This window comes from Polypterus senegalus, chromosome 17 (assembly GCF_016835505.1).
Source record: "Polypterus senegalus isolate Bchr_013 chromosome 17, ASM1683550v1, whole genome shotgun sequence".
NCBI lineage: Eukaryota > Metazoa > Chordata > Cladistia > Polypteriformes > Polypteridae > Polypterus > Polypterus senegalus.
Genome location: NC_053170.1, coordinates 17,927,896 through 17,954,320, shown reverse-complemented (window position 1 = coordinate 17,954,320; position 26,425 = coordinate 17,927,896). Strand labels below are relative to the sequence as shown.

At 43.0% G+C, this 26,425-nt stretch overlaps 1 protein-coding gene across 2 annotated transcripts in view; it reads left to right on the top strand.

Moving 5' to 3' along the window:
• The window catches only part of LOC120517099 (ATP-citrate synthase), a 39,998-nt gene extending 13,855 nt beyond the window's left edge, over window positions 1-26,143 (top strand). The window contains exons 9-29 of one of the 2 annotated variants that reach the window (XM_039739197.1): window positions 6,229-6,365; window positions 6,744-6,805; window positions 11,343-11,460; window positions 11,661-11,815; window positions 11,918-12,011; window positions 14,039-14,068; window positions 16,726-16,867; window positions 17,279-17,447; window positions 17,534-17,638; window positions 17,773-17,969; window positions 18,334-18,415; window positions 18,497-18,607; window positions 18,709-18,836; window positions 18,924-19,017; window positions 19,100-19,254; window positions 19,343-19,493; window positions 22,356-22,499; window positions 22,971-23,084; window positions 25,003-25,085; window positions 25,178-25,254; window positions 25,363-26,143. In XM_039739197.1, coding sequence (XP_039595131.1) covers window positions 6,229-6,365; window positions 6,744-6,805; window positions 11,343-11,460; window positions 11,661-11,815; window positions 11,918-12,011; window positions 14,039-14,068; window positions 16,726-16,867; window positions 17,279-17,447; window positions 17,534-17,638; window positions 17,773-17,969; window positions 18,334-18,415; window positions 18,497-18,607; window positions 18,709-18,836; window positions 18,924-19,017; window positions 19,100-19,254; window positions 19,343-19,493; window positions 22,356-22,499; window positions 22,971-23,084; window positions 25,003-25,085; window positions 25,178-25,254; window positions 25,363-25,457 — 2,443 coding nt within the window. In that variant the 3' untranslated portion in view covers window positions 25,458-26,143. The remainder of the gene's footprint in view (window positions 1-6,228; window positions 6,366-6,743; window positions 6,806-11,342; window positions 11,461-11,660; window positions 11,816-11,917; window positions 12,012-14,038; window positions 14,069-16,725; window positions 16,868-17,278; window positions 17,448-17,533; window positions 17,639-17,772; window positions 17,970-18,333; window positions 18,416-18,496; window positions 18,608-18,708; window positions 18,837-18,923; window positions 19,018-19,099; window positions 19,255-19,342; window positions 19,494-22,355; window positions 22,500-22,970; window positions 23,085-25,002; window positions 25,086-25,177; window positions 25,255-25,362) is intronic. The other variant, XM_039739198.1, reaches the window with a different exon arrangement.
• Window positions 26,144-26,425: the final 282 nt, after the last annotated feature.

Below are 26,425 nucleotides of genomic sequence, written 5' to 3'. Positions count from 1 at the left end.
AGAACATGCAAACTCCACGCAGGGAGGACCCGGGAAGCGAACCCAGGTCTCCTTACTGTGAGGCAGCAGCAGTACCACTATGCCACCGTGCCGCCCTAGATTTTTGTTAAAAGGCGCCAAAACTACCTTCATTTGGTTAACATTAATCGTTTACCTTGCACATTATTGATTTTTAACTCTCTTTAAAATAAAACACATTTTACGTACGTCTGTAACATATATGTGCATGTGATCACATGTTTGTGTATATAGAAACCCCTGTGGTGTATGCTGGTACCGTATGTCTTTTTAAAAGTTTCTAATTCCTAAATACTAACCCTGATCTAGCTATAATTGTATCCACTAATGAAAATGGCATACTGTTAAATAAGTATCATACTCGATGTCTTTCATGTAGCATCCAGCTAATCTTCTTGTTCTCGCAGACATGTGTATGCTGAATGACCTACTGCGATGGTCCAGGTCGACCCCACCCTCCCAGTTGATCTAGGGAACCTAATAAACTTGTCATCGCCAATAACGTACCTGAGGGATGAGCCAGTGGATGAGGACACCACGCACAAAGCAAGGGGCTGGTGCAGAAGTGCACCTGAGCTTTAATTAAAAAACATCAAAAATCAAAACAGGGTTCAAAACAAAGTGCGGTGCTCAAAAACGCCAATAACTAAATAATCCAATAAAAAGGTGTTCAGTGGAGGTTAACAATCAAATAAATGATCCTTTAAAACATGTTAGGAATCTCTCCTTTAAAAATGCAGTCCCTGATGCATCTCATTGAAAATGTTTGTCTCCTCCGCTAACCCCAAGCTTGTCATTGTAGGCGAGAACTGGCAGTTCAGCCCACCTTCTGTGCCTGATCGGACCCCTGCAACCTTCTGTGGCTCCAGCCAGGCACTCCGCCAAGCCTGTGACTCCCGCAGCCAAGCTCGCGTCCCTGCGGTCCATGGCTCCCCTGCAGGATGCCTCACTGAACCTTCCAGTTCCCCTGGAGCCACAGAGTTGCTCCAACCGAGCAGCACGTCACTCTCTAGCCCTCAGATCGCTCAGCCAGATTGACCTCCTTCAGCCCCTGAGCTTTGGCCACATGCTCCATAAGGGACTGGGGTTGTCTGTCTTCTCTCTCTCGTTCTTAAATGTCTCCGTGGGCGCAGTGTCTCAATCATGCACCGCAGAAAGTCGATGAAGCAATTGAGACAGACCGCACCCTCACGTGCAGGTGCGTCTCGCCCCAGTTACCCCACCAACCTCCCATAGCTGCGTGAGCACTCACACCCACCGAGATCAAGTCAGCCATTCAATTATTTTGTCTATTTAAAATTGGCCACTTTTTTCTGAGCTATGGACCCGCGTTACCACACTTAAGTATTTTTATACATGTTTTTGACGTCTTGCCTGAAGAAGGGGCCTGAGTTGCCTCGAAAGCTTGCATATTGTAGTCTTTTTAGTTAGCCAATAAAAGGTGTCATTTTGCTTGGCTTTTCTCTACATTCATAATGGCTAACACGGTACAGCACCCTAGTACTATATACAGTGGGTACGGAAAGTATTCAGACCCCCTTCAGTTTTTCACTCTTTGTTATATTGTAGCCATGTGCTAAAATCATTTAAATTAATTTTTTTTTCCTCATTAATGTACACACAGCACCCCATATTGACAGACAAAAAAAAGAATTTTTGAAATTGTTGCAGATTTATTAAAAAAGAAAAATTGAAATATCACATGATCCTAAGTATTCAGACCCTTTGCTGTGACACTCATATATTTAACTCCGGTGCTTTCCATTTCTTCTGATCATCCTTGAGATCTCCTTCATTTAAGTCCAGCTGTGCTTGATTATACTGATTGGACTTGATTAGGAAAGCCACACACCTGTCTATATAAGACCTTACAGCTCACAATGCATGTCAGAGCAAATGAGAATCGTGAGGTCAAAGGAACTGCCTGAAGAGCTCAGAGACAGAATTGTGGCAAGGCACAGATCTGGCCATGGTTACAAAAAAATTTCTGCTGCACTTAAGGTTCCCAAGAGCACAGTGGCCTCCATAATCCTTCAGTGGAAGACGTTTGGGATGACCAGAACCCTTCCTAGAGCTAGCCGTCCAGCCAAGGTGAGCTACCGGGGGAGAAGAGCCTTGGTGAGAGAGGTAAAGAAGAACCCAAAGATCACTTTGGCTGAGCTCCAGAGATGCAGTCAGGAGATGGGAGAAAGTTGTAGAAAGTCAACCATCACTGCAGCCCTCCACCAGTCAGGACTTTATGGCAGAGTGGCCTGTCGGAAGCCTCTTCTCAGTGCAAGACACATGACAGCCTGCATGGAGTTTGCTAAAAGACACCTGAAGGACTCTGAGATGGTGAGAAATAAGATTCTCTGGTCTGATGAGCCCAAGATAGAACTTTTTGGCTTTAATTCTAAGCGGTATGTGTGGAGACAACCAGGCACTGCTCATCACTTGTCCAATACAGTCCCCACAGTGAAGCATGGCGGTGGCAGCATCATGCTGTGGTGGTGTTTTTCAGCTGCAGGGACAGGACGACTGGTTGCAATCGAGGGAAAGATGAATGCGGCCAAGTACAAGGGATATCCTGGACAAAAACCTTCTCCAGAGTGCTAAGGACCTCAGACTGGGCCAAAGGTTTACCTTCCAACAAGACAATGACCCTAAGCACACAGCTAAAATAACGAAGGAGTGGCTTCACAACAACTCTGGGACTGTTCTTGAATGGCCCAGCCAGAGCCCTGACTTAAACCCAATTGAGCATCTCTGGAGAGACCTAAAAATGGCTGTCCACCAACGTTCACCATCCAACCTGACAGAACTGGAGAGGATCTGCAAGGAGGAATGGCAGAGGATCCCCAAATCCAGGTGTGAAAAACTTGTTGCATCTTTCCCAAGAAGACTCATGGCTGTATTAGCTCAAAAGGTGCTTCTACTAAATACTGAGCAAAGGGTCTGAATACTTAGGACCAGGTGATATTTCAGTTTTTATTTTTTAATAAATCTGCAACAATTTCAAAAATTATTTTTTTTGTCTGTCAATATGTGGTGCTGTGTGTACATTACATTAATGAGGAACAAAAATTAATTTAAATAATTTTAGCAAATGGCTGCAATATATAAGGGGGTCTGAATACTTTCTGTACCCACTGTACATATTTTAAAATTCTTTATAGACTTTACTCTTTATTATTTACTTAAATGCCTAAATATAAAGTAGTGTTCCATGGGTAGAGGATAAACACCCAGAGATAAGAAGAAATATTCATTTTTGCCTCTGGAAGACGCACCTACTACAGGGTTCTTGTATTTGAAAACATTGAATTATAACTCAATTTAAAAAAAAAAAAAAAATCAGCTCGCCTGCGGACACTAAATATCATAATACTTGTTGCACATGGAATAAATGAGATTTTAAATTGGTTGCCTTCATGTTTAGGAATCTGTATTTGCAATTTTAGGATGGTAATTGAAACTTTAGAAACCAGGAATGGCTGCAGTCTAACAGAATCAAGCTGGCCTTCATTCTAATCTGCTTCTGATACACTTCAGTGAGAAACAACTGCTGCCGGCTAATAATTTTATTACTAATGTTGTTGTTCCTATAACTGAGCTTTACTGAGCCAACATATAAATACAAATGTAACAATTGGTTCAATAAAGGAAAAAAAGAAGCTTGTAAAAGAGTAGCGTTGTTTTGTTGACTTTAATTCACGTTCCTGAGATAGTATGGGTTTGTATTACATTTAGATCAAGGGTCTGTAAATTATCAGGGATTCATCCTTAATATTCAAAGTGCTGTGCCATTTTTACTCCTGCCCTTTTGTTACCGCCGAGACCAATGCCTGAGGTGGACATGTTAAAGTGCTCTCCAGAACTGCGATTTGTTAACAATCAATGTGGGGTGCCCCTAGGAGTTTCACAAGCTGCAATGCACTGACATTCATTCATTCAGTCATCCTTGTTCAAGGGTCATTTGATGGCAGGTGGAGGATATGCATAAACCACACTGGTACACTGCAAACACAGCCTGTATGCTACCGATGAAAACTGACACATCCCAGTACTCCATACTGGTGTGTGTCGACTCATTTCAGGGGCTGGTTGAGAGAGAGGAAAGAGGGTGTTTAGACATTTTTACCTGTAAAGAAGAGCAATTGCACCAGTAAACAAAATCATCAAGCATGGGTTTACAAGTATTGTCCTTATCGTGTACCAGACTTACAGTGACAGACTTACCAGCACATTTGAAGATATGCTTGTCCCAGTGTGAACTACAGCAGTCATTTGTATGTGGAATAATCAGAAGAGGTGACATGCAGCAGCCTTGAGGTGACCTAGTAGATGAGCAAAGCTCGTCAGAGAAGCAGCCATCCGTGTACGCTCTTTGTGTTCTGTTAGACGAAAGAAAAACAGAACCCATCCAACCAAGTTAAAGTTCAAACAGATTACATAATAGCTTCTCAACTAAAATGTGAGGCAGGTTGGTGTTAAAAGCTGATGGGGGTTTGGGGGAGGTTGAATCAATAAAAATAAGTCTGAGGTGAGTTCTGAAACCTCTCAAGTTCATACAGCAAATGCTGGAGTGTAGCTGCAGTGTCCTCTAACCGGCTCTTTGAGCAGAGGGTCTGGTTAGGCCTGAGTTTTGTTTACCAGCCACCTCTGTTTCTGAAAGGATTTTATAATATAACAAGTTAAGGCAACAGGCCTGAAGTCGTCCAGGAGTTTTGGGTGTGCAGTTTTAGCAACTACCATTGGCCTATTTTCAGAGTTTAAGCACATTTTGTAAATCCAGAGATATTGGAAGTATGTAGTGCAGAACTGGGCGGTGTGGTTCTATGGAGGGTTGACTCATTGCTTTACTTATTCTGTCTGATCCAAAACATCCAAGACATCATCCCCATCAAAGAAGAGAAATGTTTAATCTTTTGCTCCTTCATTTTTAAAGTAAAAATCAGGTTCGCTTTTATTTCATTTTTCAGCTGGTCAACTTTCAGCTGTAAACCCCTGCAGTTCCACTTGATTATCATTTTTGTTATGAATGCCAGTTGTCCTTTTTATAGCATTCCACAAAGAACTGCAGTTCACTCCCAATCCTGTCCTTGTCCTCTCCTTCAGCTTCGCTTCTTTAATTGTTTTGTTGCAGTTGCAGTGAAATGCCATGTCCTGCTTATTTAGCAGTGCCTTTACATTTTTATCAATCCATGGCTTCTTGTTAAGATATACCATTTGACCAGTATGTAGCGTCATCGTAGCATGAGATATACCTGCTTATGGTGTCGGTCAATTCATCGATCTCTGCATATGACTCTTAAAGATGTGCCAGTCGTTACGAGTCCTTGTGCCAAACTTCTAATTTGTTTCTTTATCATACATTCATAAATGAGGCGTCACAGACATGCAATAATGAAACCAGCTAGAGTTTGGCTGTGGATGTATAAGCACCTTAAATCATTTCTTTATTGAGATACATTAATATTTATTTACAGTATTTTTTTATGGTTATGAGATGCCGCCCCCCTCAGAAATGTTTAACAAAATGCTTTTTTTTCCTGAAAAATAAATAAGTGCCAGTTATAGCACAGTGCATAGACATTGTTTGGAAATTCCAGTATGAGGCAGAAGTAGATTGAGAGCCGTAGCTGTAAACTCTGGGGAATGTAAAGGTAAGCAAAAATGTAACAAATAGAAAGCCATGGCAGTCAAAGCCAAATACTTGAGTTTATATTTGCTTAAAGTATATGGTGGCTGGTGCAGTTTGGGCACATTTAGGTATAAATATTAAAAGCAGTTGAGGTTAGCAAGTCATCAGTCTTTATTTGTTACAGCCATTTTCACAGCAAGTGTTACTTGCCTGCTTTATAAAACTGTCAAGTGGAGCAGCAGGAGTGGATTGGAGTTGCACAAAGTAAACCTCAATGGTAGTGATTTCCCTGTTACCTCAACATCTCTTGCAGTGTGTGTGGTTTGTGTGAGGTCATCCCACCCATGATGCCTACTTCCATGCCACACAAACTAGGATTTAGCTTTCTAACTTGCATTTTTCTGAAATCCACTTAGGTCATTAAAGTGTGTTGCAACAAAAGATGTCTTATGGTGATTGTACTGCTTTGTCCAGAGATTTTGAATCCATGTAAATTGATTAGAATTGCCATTTAGTATGGACTTGTCTGTCTTGTTGGCTTCATTTTATTGTTTCAGTATTCAGGTTTCATATTTATTTATCTGCAGTGACACCATCTGTGATCTGGGAGGGGTAAATGAGCTGGCGAATTATGGAGAATACTCCGGCGCACCCAGTGAGCAACAGACCTATGACTACGCCAAAACCATCCTGTCCCTAATGACTCGGGAGAAACATAATGATGGTAAGTGATAACCTGTAAGCCGTTGGCTACGTCAGGAGTAGAGCAAGTGAATAAGTGGAAGACAAGTACAGGAGGCACTGGGGTTTGCTGAACAAGTTTACTGTGGGCATAGAATAGCATTGTTGTTTTCATATCTGTGTACATTTTTTTTTATTATTATTATTTATTAATTTTATTACCATCCATACAAAGCAATCGAGTTTTTACAAAAAGAAAAATTGAGTTAATTGTGTAAATTTTGCTTGGTACCAACAAGCAAGCTATGGGGCATGGTGTATTGAGGCCAGATGGATCAAAGGTGAGTGTCTGTACTCTGGGAGACGAGACTTGTAGACATTAATGCTGTCTATTTCAATATTCTTCTTTGTGTTTCTTTAGGGAAGGTCCTAATCATCGGTGGCAGCATAGCCAACTTTACCAATGTGGCAGCCACATTTAAGGTAATTAGCAAGTGCACTGTTAATATTACTCAATTGGTCCGAAATGAACAAAATCATTAGATGGGGATTGGGACGAATATCTAATTTCCCCAGTGTCAGGTTATGGAAGAAGTAGTAGTTTTACTTGTCTTTCTATTGAATAGGAGCCCATAACACCATTTAGGGGTAGTGTAGGAATGCAGATTCGAAAGAACAGTGGGTTGAATGTATTAAGCCAAGGAAGAAGATGGGCAAAGCAAAATGAGTGAGCGAGTGAGTCCTAATTTAAGTTAAAACATTGACTTTAAGAAAGAATAAGACAAGGAGCTCGGTATGTGAACAAACAATTGTGGAACCTGAAAGAGCGAGTCCTAATTTTAGGGTCAGAATGTCGTCATTGAAGATTTCCTGGTAAAAGATGTATAGAGCCTTTAAACCTGCAATCACGGTAAAAATTGGCCTTCAGTTAAGGGGCTGAAATTGATTTAAAAATTGATTTCTTTTTCTTTTAAGCAAAATTTATGGTTTTCTCTTTTGGCCAAAATGAATCATTGATAAGTAAGCTAAATTATGAGTACTTTTACAGAGAAAACATGGTGCTGAGTTTAATGCGGTGTCAATAAAAACTACAGAAGACAGATAAAAGCTGGTGCACATCAAACTCTATGTTGGCATACCGTGGGCAACCTTCACAGATCTGTGCTGCTGATTAAAGGGAATCTAAAAAGTTTTGGAAGTAACCCGTTTATTATTGTCACGCTTTCACTCCCACTTCAGCTCCATTGGTGAACAGTGAGTGGCCCAGTCCATTCATGTATTGTCATGTAGGTGTCACTAAACGTAGATGTTGCTGTGGATGTTTGTGGAGGGGAGTTCTAAAGACTAAAGAATTACATTCAGTTAGTTTATCATACAGAAAAATGGGAGGATTGCTATAAACAATTCCACTGACTCAACTCTAGGATTGACTTATGGTGCATATACTACATAGCCGCTAGATGGTGGGGACATACTGCATAAAGTCTGTGTCTCTTAAGAATATACTGAGCACTTCTAAAGGGGTCACCCGGTGTTGTATAAATTACTTTTCTGTATATGCACTGAGGTCTTACCATTCAGTCTGCTAAATTCAACTTACACCAATGGGCCCGGCTGGGCACAGCCCGATAGAGCAACATGGGCCCACCATCTACAAGAGGAATCATAAGTATCCGGTGCATTGTAGTTTGATTGGCATCCTGAAATTGACTATAGGTAAGTGAAATGTGACCTCTTTGGCAAGGGTGGAGGCTTACTGTTTTGAACTATTTTGTTGCTGTACAACCAGAGCAAAAAGTTTGGTTCACCTTGACATCTATACGTCCATCTCATTCCTACTGAGTGTGGGAACTCCACCAAGGCTGCTGTCTGTCGCCAACTCTGTTCATAATGTTTATGGACAGAATTTCTTGGCAAAGATAAGGAATGATTGGTGTCCAGTTAGGTTAGATTAAATAAATTTTATTAATCCCGTGGGGAATTTAAAAAAAAAAAAAAATCTGTGTTTTGTGGATGATGTGATCCTACTGGCTTCATCTGGCTGTGCCCAAAGACATGGACTGGGGTGGTTTGTAGTTGACTTTGAAGCAGCTTAGATAAGAATCGGCACCTCAAAGTCTTAGTCATGGTTCTCAGCCAAAAAAGGGCACAGTGCCCTCTCCATGTTGGGGATAATAATAATAATAATTCATTACATTTATATAGCACTTTTCTCGGTACTCAAAGCGCTGTCCACACAGGGAGGAACTGGGAAGCGAACCCACAATCTTCCACAGTCTCCTTACTGCAAAGCAGCAGCACTACCACTGCGCCACCTGTGAGGACATGCTGCCTCAAGCAGAGGAATTCAAGTATGTCAGGGTCTTGATCATGAGTGAGGGAAGAAGGGAGCAGGAGATCGACAGGCAGATTGGAGCAACAGAGATCGTACCAGTTGGTCATGGCGAAGAGAGAGCCGAGCTGAAATACAAATCTTGCTAATTTACTGGTTATCTACATCTCTGCCCTCACCTATGACCACAAACTTGTTGTCATGGCAGAAAGAAGTAGATTGTAGATACAAATGACAGGTAAAGAGTTTTCTTCACAGGGTGTCTGGGCTCAGCCTTAGGGAGGCAAGGTGAGGAGTGCAGACATTCGGACGGAGCTCAAAGTAGAGCTGCTGTTCCTCCACATTGAAAGAAGCCAGTTGAGGATTCTGATTAAAATGCCTCCCTGCAGAAATGTTTCAGGCAGGTCCAACCGGGAAGAGACCTTGGGGCAGAACTAGGACTCGCTGGAGAGATTATATCTCTCAGCTGGCCTGGGAGCACCTCAACAAGCATATGGAGGAGTTGGAGGAGGTAGTGGGGAGAAGGATGTCTGCTTCCTGCCTTGATGTGGACCAGGAGAAGTGACACAAGATGGGTGGATGAATGCTTGTAAAATTGAATGGGCTAATAACTTTTCCAGACTCAGACTGACTTAACAACTTTCAGGAAGGAGATACATTGCACATATAGTCAAGCATTTTATGTAATATTCAGAACTGTGTTTCTCCACTAAATCGTCAGTGCAATCTGTGACAGGAAGCATGGCGGGTCTCCATTACAAAGTACCAAATTACTTCTTAAATGAACACTAAATCTGGCACTTTTTTGTAAACATTGTTATAACTGCTCCATTTATATTTGTGCATATGTTGAATAGAAGGAACCAGACTGTATTGTGCTGCCTTTACAGACAAGAGCAGGCCTAGTGCAGTGGTCTACGAGAGCGGAGTGACACCAGGATCACATGAGGGTTTGCTCTTTTAACGTCCAGACTCGGTTTTCTCATTCCATTTGCTCACTAGATTTCTCTCTCCCAACCGTTATGAAAGCTGCTGTAGTAGGCCAGGGGTGGTCATTAACAAAGCCCCCGCTGCAAGTGAGCACTTCCAATTTATTAAAGTGAAGTTAATTATCTGACTGCACAGGAGCATGAAGGCAATGATCTTTAAGACATTTTAAATTGAACACAAAATGAATTGCTTTCAGACATCTGCGGTGCCTGAATGTAAAATGTTTATTGATCATTCTAGAAAAGCCAGACACCTCCTTATAAACTCTAGAGTTTTAAAACATATAATTTTACATTTTGTTCTGTATGAATGAGTTGCTGAAAGTAAACGGGAATCAGTGCGACAGGCTAATTATAGTGCTAATGTCACTTACACGTGTCTTTGATGGATACTTGGCCTTGTGTTAATGACAGAACCTTTTTTAACATTGAATTGCTGCTTAGCCATTGGCTTGACTTTGCCCGATGTGATGTTTAGCAGATCTTCTGATTAGGGGTGCAGTGGTTATCGTTTATGGCTCAGCAATACCCAGAAACCAACCTTCCTAGAAGTTTCTCGCTGAATTCAAGTGTTTCTCATAAATCGCCTTCCATTTCCTGAAAATATCTGTAGTTGAAATGAACTTTTCTTCGCCTTTTGATGAGAACTCTCTGGAGTGTTGTTTTATCATGGATCATCAAGAGAATTCTTAGACCTTCCTTGAGGTCATTTTAAAACTTTTCTATGTGGTCTCCCAGAAATGTGCCCACACCCAGGCCCTCACTTTTTGTGTTTAGGTACTGCTCTGTCATATCCAGAGACCATCTTTGTCGTCTTCTTCTTTAACTTGAATGCTTTCCTCCACTTGTGAGTCTTCAGGTTGATGGCCATGACAGACCGTAGGCACTCCTTGTTGCCGTCTCAGCTCCTGTGACCTTAAACGGGGTCCATTCATGCTGCAAGTCTTCCATTGACATGTGACAAAAGTGCCACATTGCCCTGACACCCTCAACGTTTGCCTACATCTCCAAGCGTGTCCAACTAATCTGCAGTTCACGCCACTTTACAACCTCAGAATTAAGAGCTCCACACATCTTTACCCAAAAGGTCATAGCTTATTTCCTTAAACCAGAGAATGCGGTTCGATGGTCATTTGTTGAACTTTGACTCAAGTTGGTCTCATACAAGTACCCTTAGACAAACATTTCATTTAAAAACTTTTTGGTTGTTTTTTTTTTTTGTAAAAAAGTCCCACAATTCAGACATGATTCAGGTGCATATTACAGCCTTTATGGATTTTTGCATACATTTGGGTCACACCCTGTAGAAATGACGACACTTTTTAAGTTCTGGAGACGGTTGATGTGGCACAACGTCCAAGTCCTTGTGATCATTTTTGCCTATTTGTTTACTCATTATCATAAGGGTCTAATTTCCTGCACAAAATATGACCTTCAAATGGGTGGTTTTGGGTCTATAGGGCTCAAAATAGGAAGATCTCAGGAAAGCTCAAAATGTTGCTTAACTAGACATCAAAACAAGTCGAACGGTTTATCGTAAGTGGGGGTTTTCTTGTACCAATAAGTCAGAAGGTGCCAGACAAAAAAAAACTTGAAAGTGTTATGAAGAAATATTTTTGAACACAATTATCTGCTTTTTAAATGTTAGTTAAATTAACTTTTTAAATTACAGTGGCCCCCTTGTTATTTGTTTCGGCAGGGTATAGTGAGAGCAATCAAGGATTACCAGACACCACTGAAGGAGCATGAGGTGACAATATTTGTCCGAAGGGGTGGCCCCAACTACCAGGAAGGCCTGCGGGTCATGGGAGAAGTTGGTACGTTGTATGAGATGTAGAAATTAATATTGACCAGTGGAGTTTGAAGATTCTAGTGTAACAGCACTTGTGGCTTTTACTGGAGCTAAGAGGAGAGGGAGGGTGTGTGAATCGGTCGATGACCTTTACATAACTTGTTATTTTGCATCTTCTATTGCTAAGTTTTTGTTCATTTATTTATATTTTTATCCTTCATTTAGGCAAGACTACTGGGATTCCCATTCACGTGTTTGGCACTGAGACTCACATGACTGCCATTGTGGGAATGGCACTCGGCCACAGGCCAATACCCAACCAGCCCCCTACTGCTGCTCACACAGCCAACTTTCTGCTCAACTCTAGTGGCAGCGTCTCCGTATGTAAAGCATCCTGAGCTGTTGGACAGACTCTTTCCTGTCTATCAAAGCCCAATTCCCAACTCCACAAAGGTCCACTAGTTATTTCTTTCTCATTGCAGACACCAGCTACAAGCAGGACAGCTTCTTTTTCTGAGACCAAGGCCAACAGCGATTCAACTCCAGCCAAAAAGGCCAAGCATGGCATTCCAGCAGGTGAGTTTCTAGTTGTATTTGTTATGACAGCCAGTGTCCTGTACATAGATGTTGAGATGGTTGATAATCTCACACATCCTGCCGCCAGGCCAGGCATCTTCTCCAAGCAGCCCCAACTAAAAGAAAGGATGTCATGAAAAGTGATGGTTGTAGAGGAGCTTTCTGCCATCATATAGTTCTAGAACATATGTTAAGAAAGAGAAGATGAGCAGTGTAGGGATGTTCATAATTTTCTTTTGCCTTTTGGTCCACCTCTTTCCTTAATTTGATTCTCATATTTTCCTTGATTAATGAGATTACATACAGTACACTTTGAGTTACTTCTAACCAGTACAGGTTTGACATGTTCAACAATTCAAAATATTTGAAACAGCAAAGATTATAAAGCAATACAAAAACAAAGCAGCGATTACAATGACTGCCTGCTCCCTTCCTCTCACTGTCCTTGAGAAAATATTCATCCTACAGGTTTAAAAATGGGTTACTGTTAATGTCAGCATTGTTTGGATCTCAAACAGAAAGACCCTTTGGTCTTCATTTGCAACATTTTCTGGGCATAGCTGTTGCTTGTCTGCCTGAGTGACGTTGTGTTGCGTCCAAGTCGAGCACAGAATTGAAACAGTTGAATGGACTGCAGTGGTCTTCGGTTTGGATTGAATGAACATCTTGTTGGATTTAGAAACAAAAAGCTTCAATGGCGCCTGAAGTCTGACCTTCATTATACTTTGTAAAGTGCTTTACGTTACATTGATACCTTTTTACTTGTAGCAAAGTGTACTCCTTAGTTTGATTTCCATCCTGTAGTTGGTTAAATAAGATGAAGTGAAGTGAATAATAAAGGGAGGGTGTTTTGTCGACCCAACTCTTGGTGGCATCCCTGCTTCTGTTTAGCCTGTAGCTACAGATAACTTTGGATTTAACAAACTCTCTGATTTCTATCTTTTAAAGTAGAACACCAACAGTCAGTTGATCCTCTGTAGCTGAGTTGAACATGCTTTTATCGTTGGTTTGTTATGCAGTTAGGCAACCAGTAAAAGCAAGTTTCACCCAAGCATCCTGTGTTTGCCTCCAGTTCAGTCCACCACAACGTGTTTACTTAGATGCCCAATTCACTGTAACACTGAAAAAGAGAAGACCCTTCTAACTTCCCTGAAGATACTCTCCTTCACTGTTATTTTTACTTCTTGTCCAACCATTGTGGTGGGGAACTCCCAAGAGGGAGAATTCTTGCCCCGTATCTTAGGTCTTCCTGTGGTGGGTCATGCCTAGTACCCACTGTTTTAGAAGGTGCCTCAGTAGAACTGAGTAGACCACCTAAACTGACAAATTTCAATCCATAGAAGCAATGTTTTTTTTTTTTTTTAACTCCGAGATGTTCCTGTTATTGCTGAGCTGCTTGGCCTTCTCATGCAGTGTGAGGTCAGCAAACTTGCGCCAGAACCTCCTTTCACGTTGTGTACCCAATTTCTCCTCATTTTATTGAGTCGTATCTCTTTGTGCATGGAGTGAGTTTTAAAGATGGCATCATTGCCTGTGATGGGTGCTTTTCTCGTGACTCCCCTAAGGCTAATCTGAATCCCCATAGGAAATGAAGAAAAAATTATGGTGGGGCATTGTCAGTGCAGGTGAGAGTGTCCGTTCCATGTTCATACGAGAGCTCAAGAATGAGATGTGCTCAACATTGTTGTCTTTCTGAAAGCCCAACCTTGCACAGACATCTTGTAGTTCAAATCAGATGCCTATTGTTTGGGGTGCCTGGTGACATATACTGAGACCACTACTGAACGTGTCTTTCTCACACCCATCAGTAGGTGGCACCAATGAGGCTGGGTCGCCCAACCTGGACCGTACTGATCAATCGTGTCAGGATTCCTAATGCTGCTAGTAATGTTCTCAGGCCAAGGGTGTGTCATGGACAGACGTGGTGTGAATCACCCTGGCTGTTTGCATACTGTTTTGTCCATGATGAAGGTGGATTGATTTATTGATTTATTTATTTATTTTTGTTTGATGATTTGTTTTAACAGACCTCCCCACAGCTACAACTAGCATTCCAGGTATGGAGCGCTAACCAGTCCTCCCAAATCCTTGTGTCCTCTGTTGGGGCTTGACGGGGTTTGTGGGTGATGGCTTGCTCGTCCTCTTTTCTGTGTGCTGTTTAATTTTTGCAATATTTTATGTGACCCCCCACCCCCTTCATTAAAACTAGCTGCCTACAAATAAACTCGATTTATTACAGTGCATCCAGAAAGTATTCACAGCACATCACTTTTTCCACATTTTGTTATGTTACAGCCTTATTCCAAAATGGATTAATTTCATTTTTTCTCAGAATTCTACACACAACACCCCATAATGACATTGTGAAAAAAGTTTACTTGAAGTTTTTGCAAACTTATTAAAAATAAAAAAAACGAGAAATCACCTGTACATAAGTATTCACGGCCTTTACCATGAAGCTCCAAATTGAGCTCAGGTGCATCCTGTTTCCCCTCATCATCCTTGAGATGTTTCTGCAGCTTAATTGGACTCCACCTTTGGTAAATTCAGTTGATTGGACATGATTTGGAAAGGCACACACCTGTCTATAGAAGGTCCCACAGTTGACAGCTCATGTCAGAGCACAAACCAAGCATGAAGTCAAAGGAATTGTCTGTAGACCTCTGAGACAGGATTGTCTCAAGGCACAAATCTGGGGAAGGTTACAGAAATATTTCTGCTGCTTTGAAGGTCCCAATGAGCACAGTGGCCTCCATCATCCGTAAGTGGAAGAAGTTCGAAACCACCAGGACTCTTCCTAGAGCTAGCCGGCCATCTAAACTGAGCAATCTGGGGAGAAGGGCCTTAGTCAGGGAGGTGACCAAGAACCCGATGGTCACTCTGTCAGAGCTCTAGAGGTCCTCTGTGGAGAGAGGAGAACCTTCCAGAAGGACAACCATCTCTGCAGCAATCCACCAATCAGGCCTGTATGGTAGAGTGGCCAGACGGAAGCCACTCCTTAGTAAAAGACACATGGCAGCCCGCCTGGAGTTTGCCAAAAGGCACCTGAAGGACTCTCGGACCATGAGAAACAAAATTCTCTGGTCTGATGAGACAAAGATTGAACTCTTTGGTGTGAATGCCAGGCGTCACGTTTGGAGGTAACCAGGCACCGCTCATCACCAGGCCAATACCGTCCCTGCGGCAGGAACTAGGAGACTAGTCAGGATAAAGGGAAAGATGACTGTAGCAATGTACAGAGACATCCTGGATGAAAACCTGCTCCAGAGCGCTCGTGACCTCAGACTGGGGCGACGGTTCATCTTTCAGCAGGACAACGACCCTAAGCACACAGCCAAGATATCAAAGGAGTGGCTTCAGGACAACTCTGTGAATGTCCTTGAGTGGCCCAGCCAGAGCCCAGACTTGAATCCGATTGAACATCTCTGGAGAGATCTTAAAATGGCTGTGCACTGACGCTTCCCATCCATCCTGATGGAGCTTGAGAGGTGCTGCAAAGAGGAATGGGCGAAACTGGCCAAGGATAGGTGTGCCAAGCTTGTGGCATCACATTCAAAAAGACTTGAGGCTGGAATTGCTGCCAAAGGTGCATTGACAAAGTATTGAGCAAAGGCTGTGAATACTTCTGTACATGTGATTTCTCAGTTTTTTTATTTTTAATAAATTTGCAAAAACCTCAAGTAAACTTTTTTCACGTCGTCATTATGGGGTGTTGTGTGTAGAATTCTGAGGAAGAAAATGAATTTAATCCATTTTGGAATAAGGCTGTAACATAACATAATGTGGAAAAAGTGATGCGCTGTGAATACTTTCCGGATGCACTGTATATATGTATTCCTTCTGTGCACTCCAACTAGATGGGATGAGGCACATCATCCCTATTCATGGTTAAATTATCGAGTGCTTTCAAATTGTTACAGTTGAATTGCAGCCCTCCACTCTGTTCATCAGGCCATGAATCTTGGCTTCAAAGTGTGCCTTTAGTGGAGAACACCACACCCAAAATTCTTTACATAACCTGCCTACTGGGTTTGAGGACCTGTTCAGGGTCACCCGTTGTGTTAGCAATTTGATTTTTCCTTGTGACCCAGCAGGAAAATTGAAACCTGTGGGCCTTACTGTCCACCACCACTTCTTTTATATGACACGTTTCCTGTCAGCCTTAGCCCTGTGAGTGTATGCGAGTGTGTGGTGGGTTGGCTCCTCTGCTACTGACTCGTTCTCCTTCATGCTGTGTGCTTCTCTGTGCTGTGGTCTTCTTTGGTAGAAGTAGAAATGGTCAGCTCTTCTGTATCCTCAGCCTTGCCACTCTGCACACCTCTCCAGTCCTGGTTGCATTAGCTGTTATGCAGTATGCCAAGAAATATGCCACACCACTTTCATTGACAAGTGTACTTCTTCCCCATTTTCATTCAGTTTTGCACTGTCCCCACTACCTGACCCCTGTAGCCATCATTACCCCTCACCCTCCTAAAAGTAATCAATATTAGCGCCCACCTGGTGATGGTACCCACATCAGAATCAGACTCTACTGATTTTTTTTTTTTGGAACGTTGGCTACAAAGGATTGTCCCCTGCTCCCCTACATATTTCTCTTCTCTTTCCACTTCATGCTCTCTGGTGTCGCTCTTGATTAACCTTTGCATTGTAGAGGAGACAGTGCTGGCAGATGCACCATTTTAATGCCCATGTTTGTTCTGTAATTTTCTCACAGCCAAAGCCACCACTTTGTTCAGTAACCACACCAAGTCCATCGTTTGGGGCATGCAGACGAGGGCGGTGCAGGGTATGCTGGATTTTGATTACATCTGCTCAAGAGACGAACCCTCTGTGGCAGCGATGGTCTACCCATTCACGTAAGGAACTTAGAATTGTGGGGTGCGGGGAAACACGTGGCTCAGACTGTATACTTCTTTATACTCATGTGCATTAAGATTAGGGCACAGTGGGGAAGGTGAGGGTTATTAATGTAAGCTGTTGTTTCCTCATGAAATGTACGAGACGTGGACTTTTCTTGGGGATCTTGTGGGTTTCAGCCCAAGATGGTCAAGTTAGCAGAGCTGCTGTTACCCTTACACTGGCCTTCACCCTGCCTGATGTTAAGTTGTCTTATGAAGACTCTGCTATGAGAATCTTTGCCAAGGATTGGCATTGATTTTTTTTTTTCTATAGCAGGGATTGCCCACCCTAACTATAACCTAGCAGAGTCCACATGATTGAAGGTGTCTTTTGTCTCCTTCCTGGCTAACGTTTTTTGTCTTGTGCAGAGGGGATCATAAACAGAAGTTTTACTGGGGCCACAAGGAAATCCTAATTCCAGTGTACAAGAGTATGAGTGATGCCATGAAGAAGCACCCAGAGGTAGACGTGCTTATCAACTTTGCGTCTCTGCGCTCGGCTTATGATAGCAGCATGGAGACAATGCAGTTCCCCCAGGTAAACCTCATGTGGGACTGGTGTGCTGTTGGTGGTCTGTATCTCCAAGGAGGGTATCTTAGCCCTAGTCACCTTGCTTTTCCCAGATTCACACCATAGCCATTATTGCTGAGGGCATACCAGAGGCACTGACCAGGAAGCTGATCAAGACGGCAGATGAGAAGGGTGTGACCGTCATTGGCCCTGCTACCGTAAGTTTAGAGTTGACACTTTGACCCCCATCCTTGAGGTCTAGTTGCAGTACCCAATTGTATGGCAATCTCTCTCTCTTACCTTTTTTCTTTCTTTCTTTCTTTCATCCTCCCTCCCCTACTTCCCTTTAAAGGTTGGTGGCATCAAGCCAGGCTGCTTCAAGATTGGCAACACAGGAGGCATGCTGGATAACATCCTGGCATCAAAGTTGTATCGTCCAGGCAGTGTGGCCTATGTGTCCCGTTCTGGTGGCATGTCAAATGAGCTGAACAATATCATTTCCAGGACCACTGATGGTGTATTTGAGGGGGTTGCCATTGGGGGAGACAGGTGTGAACTTCTACTTTCACCTAGTAGATTATCTGCAGAGCTTTCTGTACGGTTGTTTGAAGGCCCAGACAGAATCCCAGCTATTGAAATGAAGACTAGTGACACCTGCTGGCCTTTGTACTGGTAGCAGTCCCTGATGTCCCTGCCTTACTCCTGATCTGTAACACCTTGAGCGTTAGACCTGGCCACTGACTGCACTTGGACTGCCTTCTGCTGTCCTTCCGAGAGGCACTATAAAGCCAATGCCCAGTTTGTATTGTTGTGATATTAGGGGGCATATCAGAAAGGGGGAGGACTGTGACATTCACTGACCCAATAGATAAAGCACTGTGACTCAGATCTGGCTCACATTTTGTATGTGCAGGTATCCTGGTTCTACCTTTATGGACCATGTGCTTCGCTATCAGGACACACCAGGTGTGAAGATGATTGTCGTTTTGGGTGAGGTGAGTGCCATACTGGCTGCCAAGACCCACGTTTATACATAAAACTTTTTTGTCTAAAGCCTTGATTTCTTATTCCTGCAGATTGGAGGGTGTGAGGAATACAAGATCTGCCAGGGGGTCAAAGAGGGTAGAATCACCAAGCCAGTAGTGTGCTGGTGTATCGGCACCTGTGCGACCATGTTCTCTTCAGAGGTGAGCTGAATGTAACTAACTGCAGTGCCAGCTTCCTCCATTCCTCCACTGTAGGTTTAGAGAAATGTTCAATCAGACTTATTCTTCTTGTCCTCTTTCAGGTTCAGTTTGGTCATGCAGGGGCTTGTGCTAATCAGGCCTCAGAGACTGCAGTTGCCAAGAATCAAGCACTGCGTGAAGCTGGCATTTACGTTCCACGGAGTTTTGATGAGCTGGGTGATGTTATTAAGTAAGTGGTAGTTTAGGCCTGGGTACATGTCTGAGGGCTGCCATCTGTTCTTGGCTCTTATTAGGCAGCTTGGCTTCTGCTCCTCAGATCTGTCTATGATGAGTTGGTGACAAACGGAGTGATTGTACCTGCTGAAGAAGTTCCTCCACCTACTGTGCCGATGGATTACTCATGGGCTCGGGTAAGTCTGTGCCTCACAGCTCGCTGGCACTTTCTTTTACATTGAATACACTGTAATTTCACTGCATTTGTTTTTGCTACAGGAACTAGGACTAATTAGAAAGCCGGCATCTTTCATGACGAGCATCTGTGATGAGCGAGGTCAAGAGCTTATTTATGCAGGCATGCCCATCACAGAGGTCTTCAAGGAGGAGATTGGTATCGGCGGAGTGCTGGGATTACTCTGGTTCCAGAGGAGGTCAGCAGACAGAGTGCTTAGGGGAACGTGTATTGGGGTCATTAAAAATACATGCCAACTCTCTCTCTGTCTCTCTCATATATCCCAGACTACCAAAGTATGCCTGCCAGTTCATTGAGATGTGTCTCATGGTGACAGCAGACCATGGCCCTGCTGTTTCAGGAGCACACAACACCATTGTCTGTGCCCGAGCTGGAAAAGACCTGATCTCGAGCCTTACCTCTGGCTTGCTGACCATCGTAAGTAGCTTGGAAAAACTTGTCCCTCTACAAGATGAAGATTTAAAGTTTACTTCAATATTTAAAAAAAAAAAAAGTCCATTTTGAATTTATTTTCTGAGGGAAGGCTTAGTCATTTTTTTATAAGGTCTTTAAGGAATACTCCACCCAAAAATAATATTTTCTGATTTGTCACTTACCTCTTGTGTTTTGTAGTGATGGCCGAGAAAAAATTATAATCTCAAGTTTTCATGCAGAATGGAAATAATAAACTTTGTGATGTAATAGGGATCTGCAGTCACCAACAATGAGGAAAAGCAAGCATTAAAAATGTCACATTATTCATGTGACGTAATCCATATGTCAAGTCATCTAGGTGTGTCCCAAACACATGCATTTAGACTAAAATATTGTTAAATAAACCACTTCTGGAAAATGCTCAGGTAACTAAAATTCAGCTTGTATAGACGCAAACGAGGATACAAGTTGTAGACCTGCCTCCTGTTGTTCCGTTTATATTCATACCAACAAGCCACAAGCTGGAGTACCTCAGGATTATTTAGCAGTGGTCTGTGAAACTGCACGGGTGGATCCACCTTCTGCTTGTTCGCACATCTCAGATATGCACAAGTCCAAGGCAGCCTATCCTCCTCATGATGTTTTCACTTGCGTTTTTTGAACTTTTTTAATCTTTAATTTTACATGCCTCTCGGTGTGTGATTTTTATTGATATCCCTTGAAGTGCAATGGTAGCCAATGAATAAGCTGCGCCGAGCCTGAACTGCTGACCAATGAATGAGGTGGCGAGGCGGGTCTTCACACCGCTCGCTCACATCTGATCATGTTTCATTTTAGGTTGTTGGAACGTTTTCCAGGGGTGGTTTGTTTAACTATTTTTAATTAAAAATACACTTGTTTGGGACATTATGAATACACTGTGTGCACAATTATTAGGCAAGTGAGTATTTTGACCATATCATCATTTTTATGCGTATATTCCAACTCCAAGCTGTATTAACTTGAATGCTTATTGGATTTAAGCACGTCAGGTGATGTGTATTTGTGTAATGAGGGAGGGTGTGGCCTAAGGAGATCAACACCCTATATCAAGTTGTGCAGAATTATTAGGCAGCTAGTTTTCCTCAGGCAAAATGGGCCAAAAAAGAGATTTAACTGACTCTGAAATGTCAAAAATTGTAAAAAGTCTTTCAGAGGGATGCAGCACTTTTGTAATTGCTAAGATATTGGTGTGTGATCACAGAACCATCAAACATTTTGTTGCAAATAGTCAACAGGGTCGCAAGAAACGTGTTGAGAACAAAAGATGCAAATTAGCTGCCAAAGATTTGAGAAGAATCAAACGTGAAGCTACCAGGAACCCATTATCCTCCAGTACTTTCATATTCCAGAGCTGCAACCTACCTGGAGTGCCCAGAAGTACAAGGTGTTCAGTGCTCAAAGACATGGCCAAGGTAAGGAGGGCTGAAACCCAACCACCACTGAACAAGAAACATAAGTTGAAACGTCAAAACTGGGCCAAGAAATATCTGAAGACAGATTTTTTTCAAAGGTTTTATGGACCGATGAGATGAGAGTGACTCTTGATGGACCAGATGGATGGACCTGTGGATCAGTAATGGGCACAGAGCTCCACTCCAATGTGGAGGTGGGGTACTGGTATGAGCTGGTATTTTTAAAGATGAGCTAGTTGGACCTTTTGCATTGAAGATGAACTCAAAGTCAACTCCCAAACCTACTGCCAGTTTTTCGAAGACACTTTCTTCAAACAGTGATACAAGAAGAAGACCATGATTTTTATGCAGGCCAATGCTCCATCACTTGCATCGAAGTTCTCCACTGCGTGGCCAGCCAGTAAAGGCCTTAAAGATGAAGGAATAATGACATGGCCCCCTTCCTCATCTGACCTAAACCCTATCGAGAACTTGTGGGCACTTCTTAAACGCTAGATTTACGGGGGAGAAAAACAATACACCTCTCTGAAGAGTGTCTGGGAGGCTGTAGTCACTGCTCCACAAAAAGCTGATCGTCAACAGATCAAGAAACTGACAGACTCCATGAATGGAAAGGCTTATGACTGTTATTGAAAAGAAGGGTGGCTATATTGGTCATTGATTGATTGATTTATTTTTTTTGTATTGTCAGAGATGTTTATTTGTAAATTTTGAGGTGTTTGTTTATTATTCTTACTATAACAGATGAAAATAAACAAGTGAGATGGGAAAATGTTCATTTTTCCTTTAGTTGCATAATAAATCTGCACACTAATAGTTGCCTAATAATTGTGCGCACATATGTATTCCCCTGATGATGTTCACACTCACATTTCCGTTGTGAAACATTCAGGTTTCAGGTTTATTAACATTTTGGATTGACTGATAGCACTGTGTTTGTTCCATATTAAAATTAATCCTCAAAAATACAACTTGCCTAATAATTGTGCACACAGTGTATATGATTGGACAACTTGACATATGGATTATGCGACATGAGTAATGTGAGATTTTTTTTTTTTTTAATGGATATTGTTTACTGCAGTTCAGCTTTGGCCACCATTGACCCAACTTTATATTAGAAATCTTCGTTCTGCATGAATACATTGGATTACATTTTTTTCTCGGCCATCACTTCAAGCCACATTAGATACGTAAGAAGTTAAAAAAATAACTTCATTGTTGAGTGGAGTATTCCTTTAAATTTGGAAGAGGGTGGAACTGAAATTGGCTTAGGTGTGGTCAGTTACTGGAGTTGACATTTGAAAGGTCTTGTGCGACTTTTGCCAGTTTTTGTTTTTGCCCCTTAGGACTCTTCCTTGTACCGTTTAGAACCAAAGGGCTATTTGTGTGTCTGTTTCCTTCTGTAAAGGGTGACCGCTTTGGAGGTGCACTGGACGCTGCGGCAAAACAGTTCAGCAAGGCCTTTGACAGCAGCCTCATTCCCATGGAGTTTGTGAACAAGATGAAAAAAGAAGGAAAGCTGATCATGGGCATTGGCCATCGAGTCAAATCTGTGAGTTTGAAACCCAGTGCCACACTGGTGTGTTCGGGGTGGAGGTAGGTTGTGATGGCTTATGAGATGGCCCTGGAGTGCTTGTGCTGCGGTAAGATGAGCCGTTCAGCTCTTGTTCTTGATGTAGTTTGGGTCAGGTCATGAGCTCTCTGTGTGATTTGGGCCATTGAGAAGCAAAGTGTGCTGCTGTTGGCACCACATAGCAGGCAGCACCTCAGTTGAACACCACGCAGATCTGTGCAGTAGACCTGCCTGACCCCTTGTGTTGCCCACCTGTATAACTCAAAAGCTTGTCATCCATGAATGTGGGAAGCACAACCCTCCTCCATATTTGTTAATGGTGTTTCAGGGCAGCTGCCTGTTAAACGGAATGGAACTTGAAAGATCGGAGAGGGTAAGAGCGGTGTGGCATTTTAAGTTACTTTTGTGTTTCTGAAGCTCACCTCATTCTTTTTTTTTTTTCCCCTAAAGATTAACAACCCTGACATGAGGGTTCAGATTCTGAAGGATTTTGTAAAACAGAACTTCCCAGCCACCCCACTTCTGGACTATGCACTTGACGTGGAAAAGATCACCACATCCAAGGTGAGATACCCCTCTGGGAGTAGGTCCAAAGGACTAGTATGGTTGGTAGATAGATACTCTGTCCTCAAGGATGGTGAGGTAACTGTCTGAAGTGGGCACTAAACTGGGTTAATAACTCCTTTGAAAGGATGCCAGTGTTGGTACATGAGATAAGATGACTCTGGTGACAGGCAGAGTGTAACAGGCTGTAGAAACACAGTCATGTGAAGAGGTAACCTCACCCCATGAAATGTGTAGATACATGTCATATAATTGAAAAATAAAACAAGGAAAAGTTGACTTTGCAATAATTCATTCACCGTAAAATGAACAGATTTTCCACAGACAGAAGTGGAATAAGTTAAGCTCCCCCTTGGCTCTAATAGCTGGTATTGCCCCCTCAAGTAGGTGTTTCCTCTAACTGTCTAGCAGTCTCAGTCGTCAGCTGGCAGAATGTTTTTGCCACTCCTGCCACTCCTCCAAGCAGAGTTCTTTCAGCTGGGCGATGTTTTGCATGTTCTCCCCGTGTCTGCGTGGGTTTCCCCCCACAGTCCAAAGATATGCAGGGTAGGTGCATTAGCGATCCTAAATTGTCCCTAGTGTGTGTACCATGCCATAGGCTGGCGCCCTGCCCGGGGTTTGTTTCCTGCCTTGCGCCCTGTGCTGGTTGGGATTGGCTCCAGCAGACCCCCGTGAATCTGTTGTTAGGATATTGCGTGTTGGATGATGGATGGTTTCATATTAACGTCAAGCATGATTTGGTACAATTAAAGAGCTTCTAGTAGATTCTGTGATAGTGAGCTGCCCAGGCTGTGATGCTGCAGAGCAGCCATAAACCAGAACCTTTCCACCACCATGCTTCACAGTTGATCTCGGGTTGTTCTGCTCAAATGCTGTCTTTGGTTTTTGACAAACATGTCTTCTGGTACTGCGGCCAAATAACTCTCTCTTTGCCTTGTCAGTCCAGAGCACGTTGTTCCAGAAGTCCTGGTCTTGGCCTAGGTAGTTAGTCTTTCCCTGATGGGCTTTCTGGGTTCCTGCTGGCACACCTCCCATGTTAGTCGAATTTCTACAGAGTTTTTGTGATGGTAAACTCCTGCACTTTGACATCAACCGTGACAAGAGCTACCTGGTGGTCATGTGATGAAATTCTGGGCTTCTTAGAGACTTGAAGCATTTTGTGTTCTGCTCTCAGCTGAATTTGCTGTGGTGGCCTTGGCCAGGCTTGAACAAGCTGGCAGTTGTTGGAGGAGATTACAATTTGTACAGTAGATGACCTTCTGGAAAGTTGAATGGTTGATTTCAAATTGTTTGAAGATGTTTGTAAATCCTTTCCCACACATAGTTCTTCAGATCTTGACATGGTGATAACTAAAACATGAAAGAGCAATCCAAACTTGAATGTCTGTGCTTTAGATAAGACAAGATCCTTTGTAATGGAGATCTAATCCTTTGCACCAGATTCTAATTTGAGGTATTTGAATGATAAGTAGAGCCCTTATGTTCATATAAATTATACAAAATGTAAATGTTGCACAATGTTGGAGCTATTTATCTAACGATACTGTTGAAGTGAAGGTCAAATCTTGTCCACATATGGTAAACAAAAAAGAAAAAACATTTAATGGGGTGCACTTACTTTTTCACGCAACTGTGTAGAAAAAGTGACACTCAGCCTAAAAAGGGATAGGAACCCTAGAAGAGCTGAATTGACTGGATCAGCTGGAAACATTTTTTGTGGCATTTTATTTTGATGGCATGTTTTGTGAAAGCAGCAAGTCAGCTTATTGATTGGCAATGTGGAGTAGAAACTGGAGATTGTGCCCCGCCAGGCTCCACCTTTTTAGGGGTTGTGCCCTGTGATGGCTCCACCTTTTTAGGGGTTGTGCCCTGTGAAGGCTCCACCTTTCAAAATATTTTTTTTTTTTTTTTTTTACAGAAACCAAATCTCATCCTGAATGTGGACGGCTTCATTGGTGTTGCCTTTGTGGATCTGCTGAGGACTTGTGGTGGCTTCACCAGGTATGGGTTGAGTAAGCGGGGACAATTGTAAGCAATGCATAACTTGGAAAAAGCCTGCATATGTGATGCCCTCTTTGCCATACTTGTTTCAGGGAGGAGGCAGATGAGTACGTAGACATTGGCGCCTTGAATGGTATCTTTGTCCTCGGGAGGAGCATGGGGTTCATTGGTGAGGCTTGACACACTTAATGAATTGATCAGCATTTGCTTTTTTTATAGCACCTTTCGCTTGAGCCCAATACTGTAAAATGAGATGTGGTATTTTTCTGTCTCACAGGGCACTATCTGGACCAGAAGAGGCTGAAGCAGGGCTTGTACCGCCACCCGTGGGATGACATCTCCTATGTCCTCCCAGAGCACATGACCATGTAGCCAGCTCATCAACTGTTTCCTCTGTACTGACGTACATATGAAGATCAGGGGGTTTCTATGAGGGGGGGGGAGACAGGGTGCAAAAGGGTACAGCTTGGGTTTTTGGTGGCAGAGAAAGTGCTGTGATGACCCCCGTGTGGTCAGAGCAGCCAGCAGAGATGGAGTGATGATTTGTTTTTTCCATTCTTGGCCCTGGTCCTCCTGCGTTGTTAGGAGTCGGTGCAGGTCCCAGTTGCCTCCTGTGCTCCCTTGTGCTTACCCTCATCGGACCTTTGCACTGTGTTGCTGTAGAAGACGAGAATTAGTTCTTTAATGCCAAGCTTCTAGATTCCATGGAGGCAATAAGTGCTCCCCAGTTTCTTGTGGTCTGTGCAGACTTCTCAAAGGGAGCAGCCTGTCATGCTTCCTGCCTGTCGACCTGTGTATGTGTCCTGCAGCCGTGTCACACGTAAGGTCCACTCTGTCGCTAAGGACAATGTCGCTCGAGCAGATGTCCAGCTGGGGAGGAGCTCCGGTTTCTGTCTCTCTTTTATTTTTTAATTTGTTTTTTTCAGCCCTCCTCCATCCTCCCAGCCGCTGCCCACCTTCATCTTTGTTCTGTTTGATGTGAAGTCTGCACACTGTGCTGTAATGGAAATGTTCTGTCATGTTGTAGTTTAAATTAAATAAAGTCCTAACCACTAACAGCGCCGTCCTCTGTATTCACTTATTTAGGTCTGAGGATGTTCTTGGCACTTGGCAGGCTCGGCTCTTTTGGGCACTGGGCTCGTGTGTTTGGATTGGCCGTCGCTGTCTCCACTGCAGAGAGTAGGTTGGCCTTGGCAGAGCTGGACGTATCGGGAGTAACAACTCGGTGCTGGGCGTCTGCGGCACGGCCGGTGCCAACTTTTAATTAATACGCGGCCTGTCAAGCTGCCAGCGCTGTGATCATTCACTTCAACTGCAAGTAAAAGCTGTGTGCGGGCATA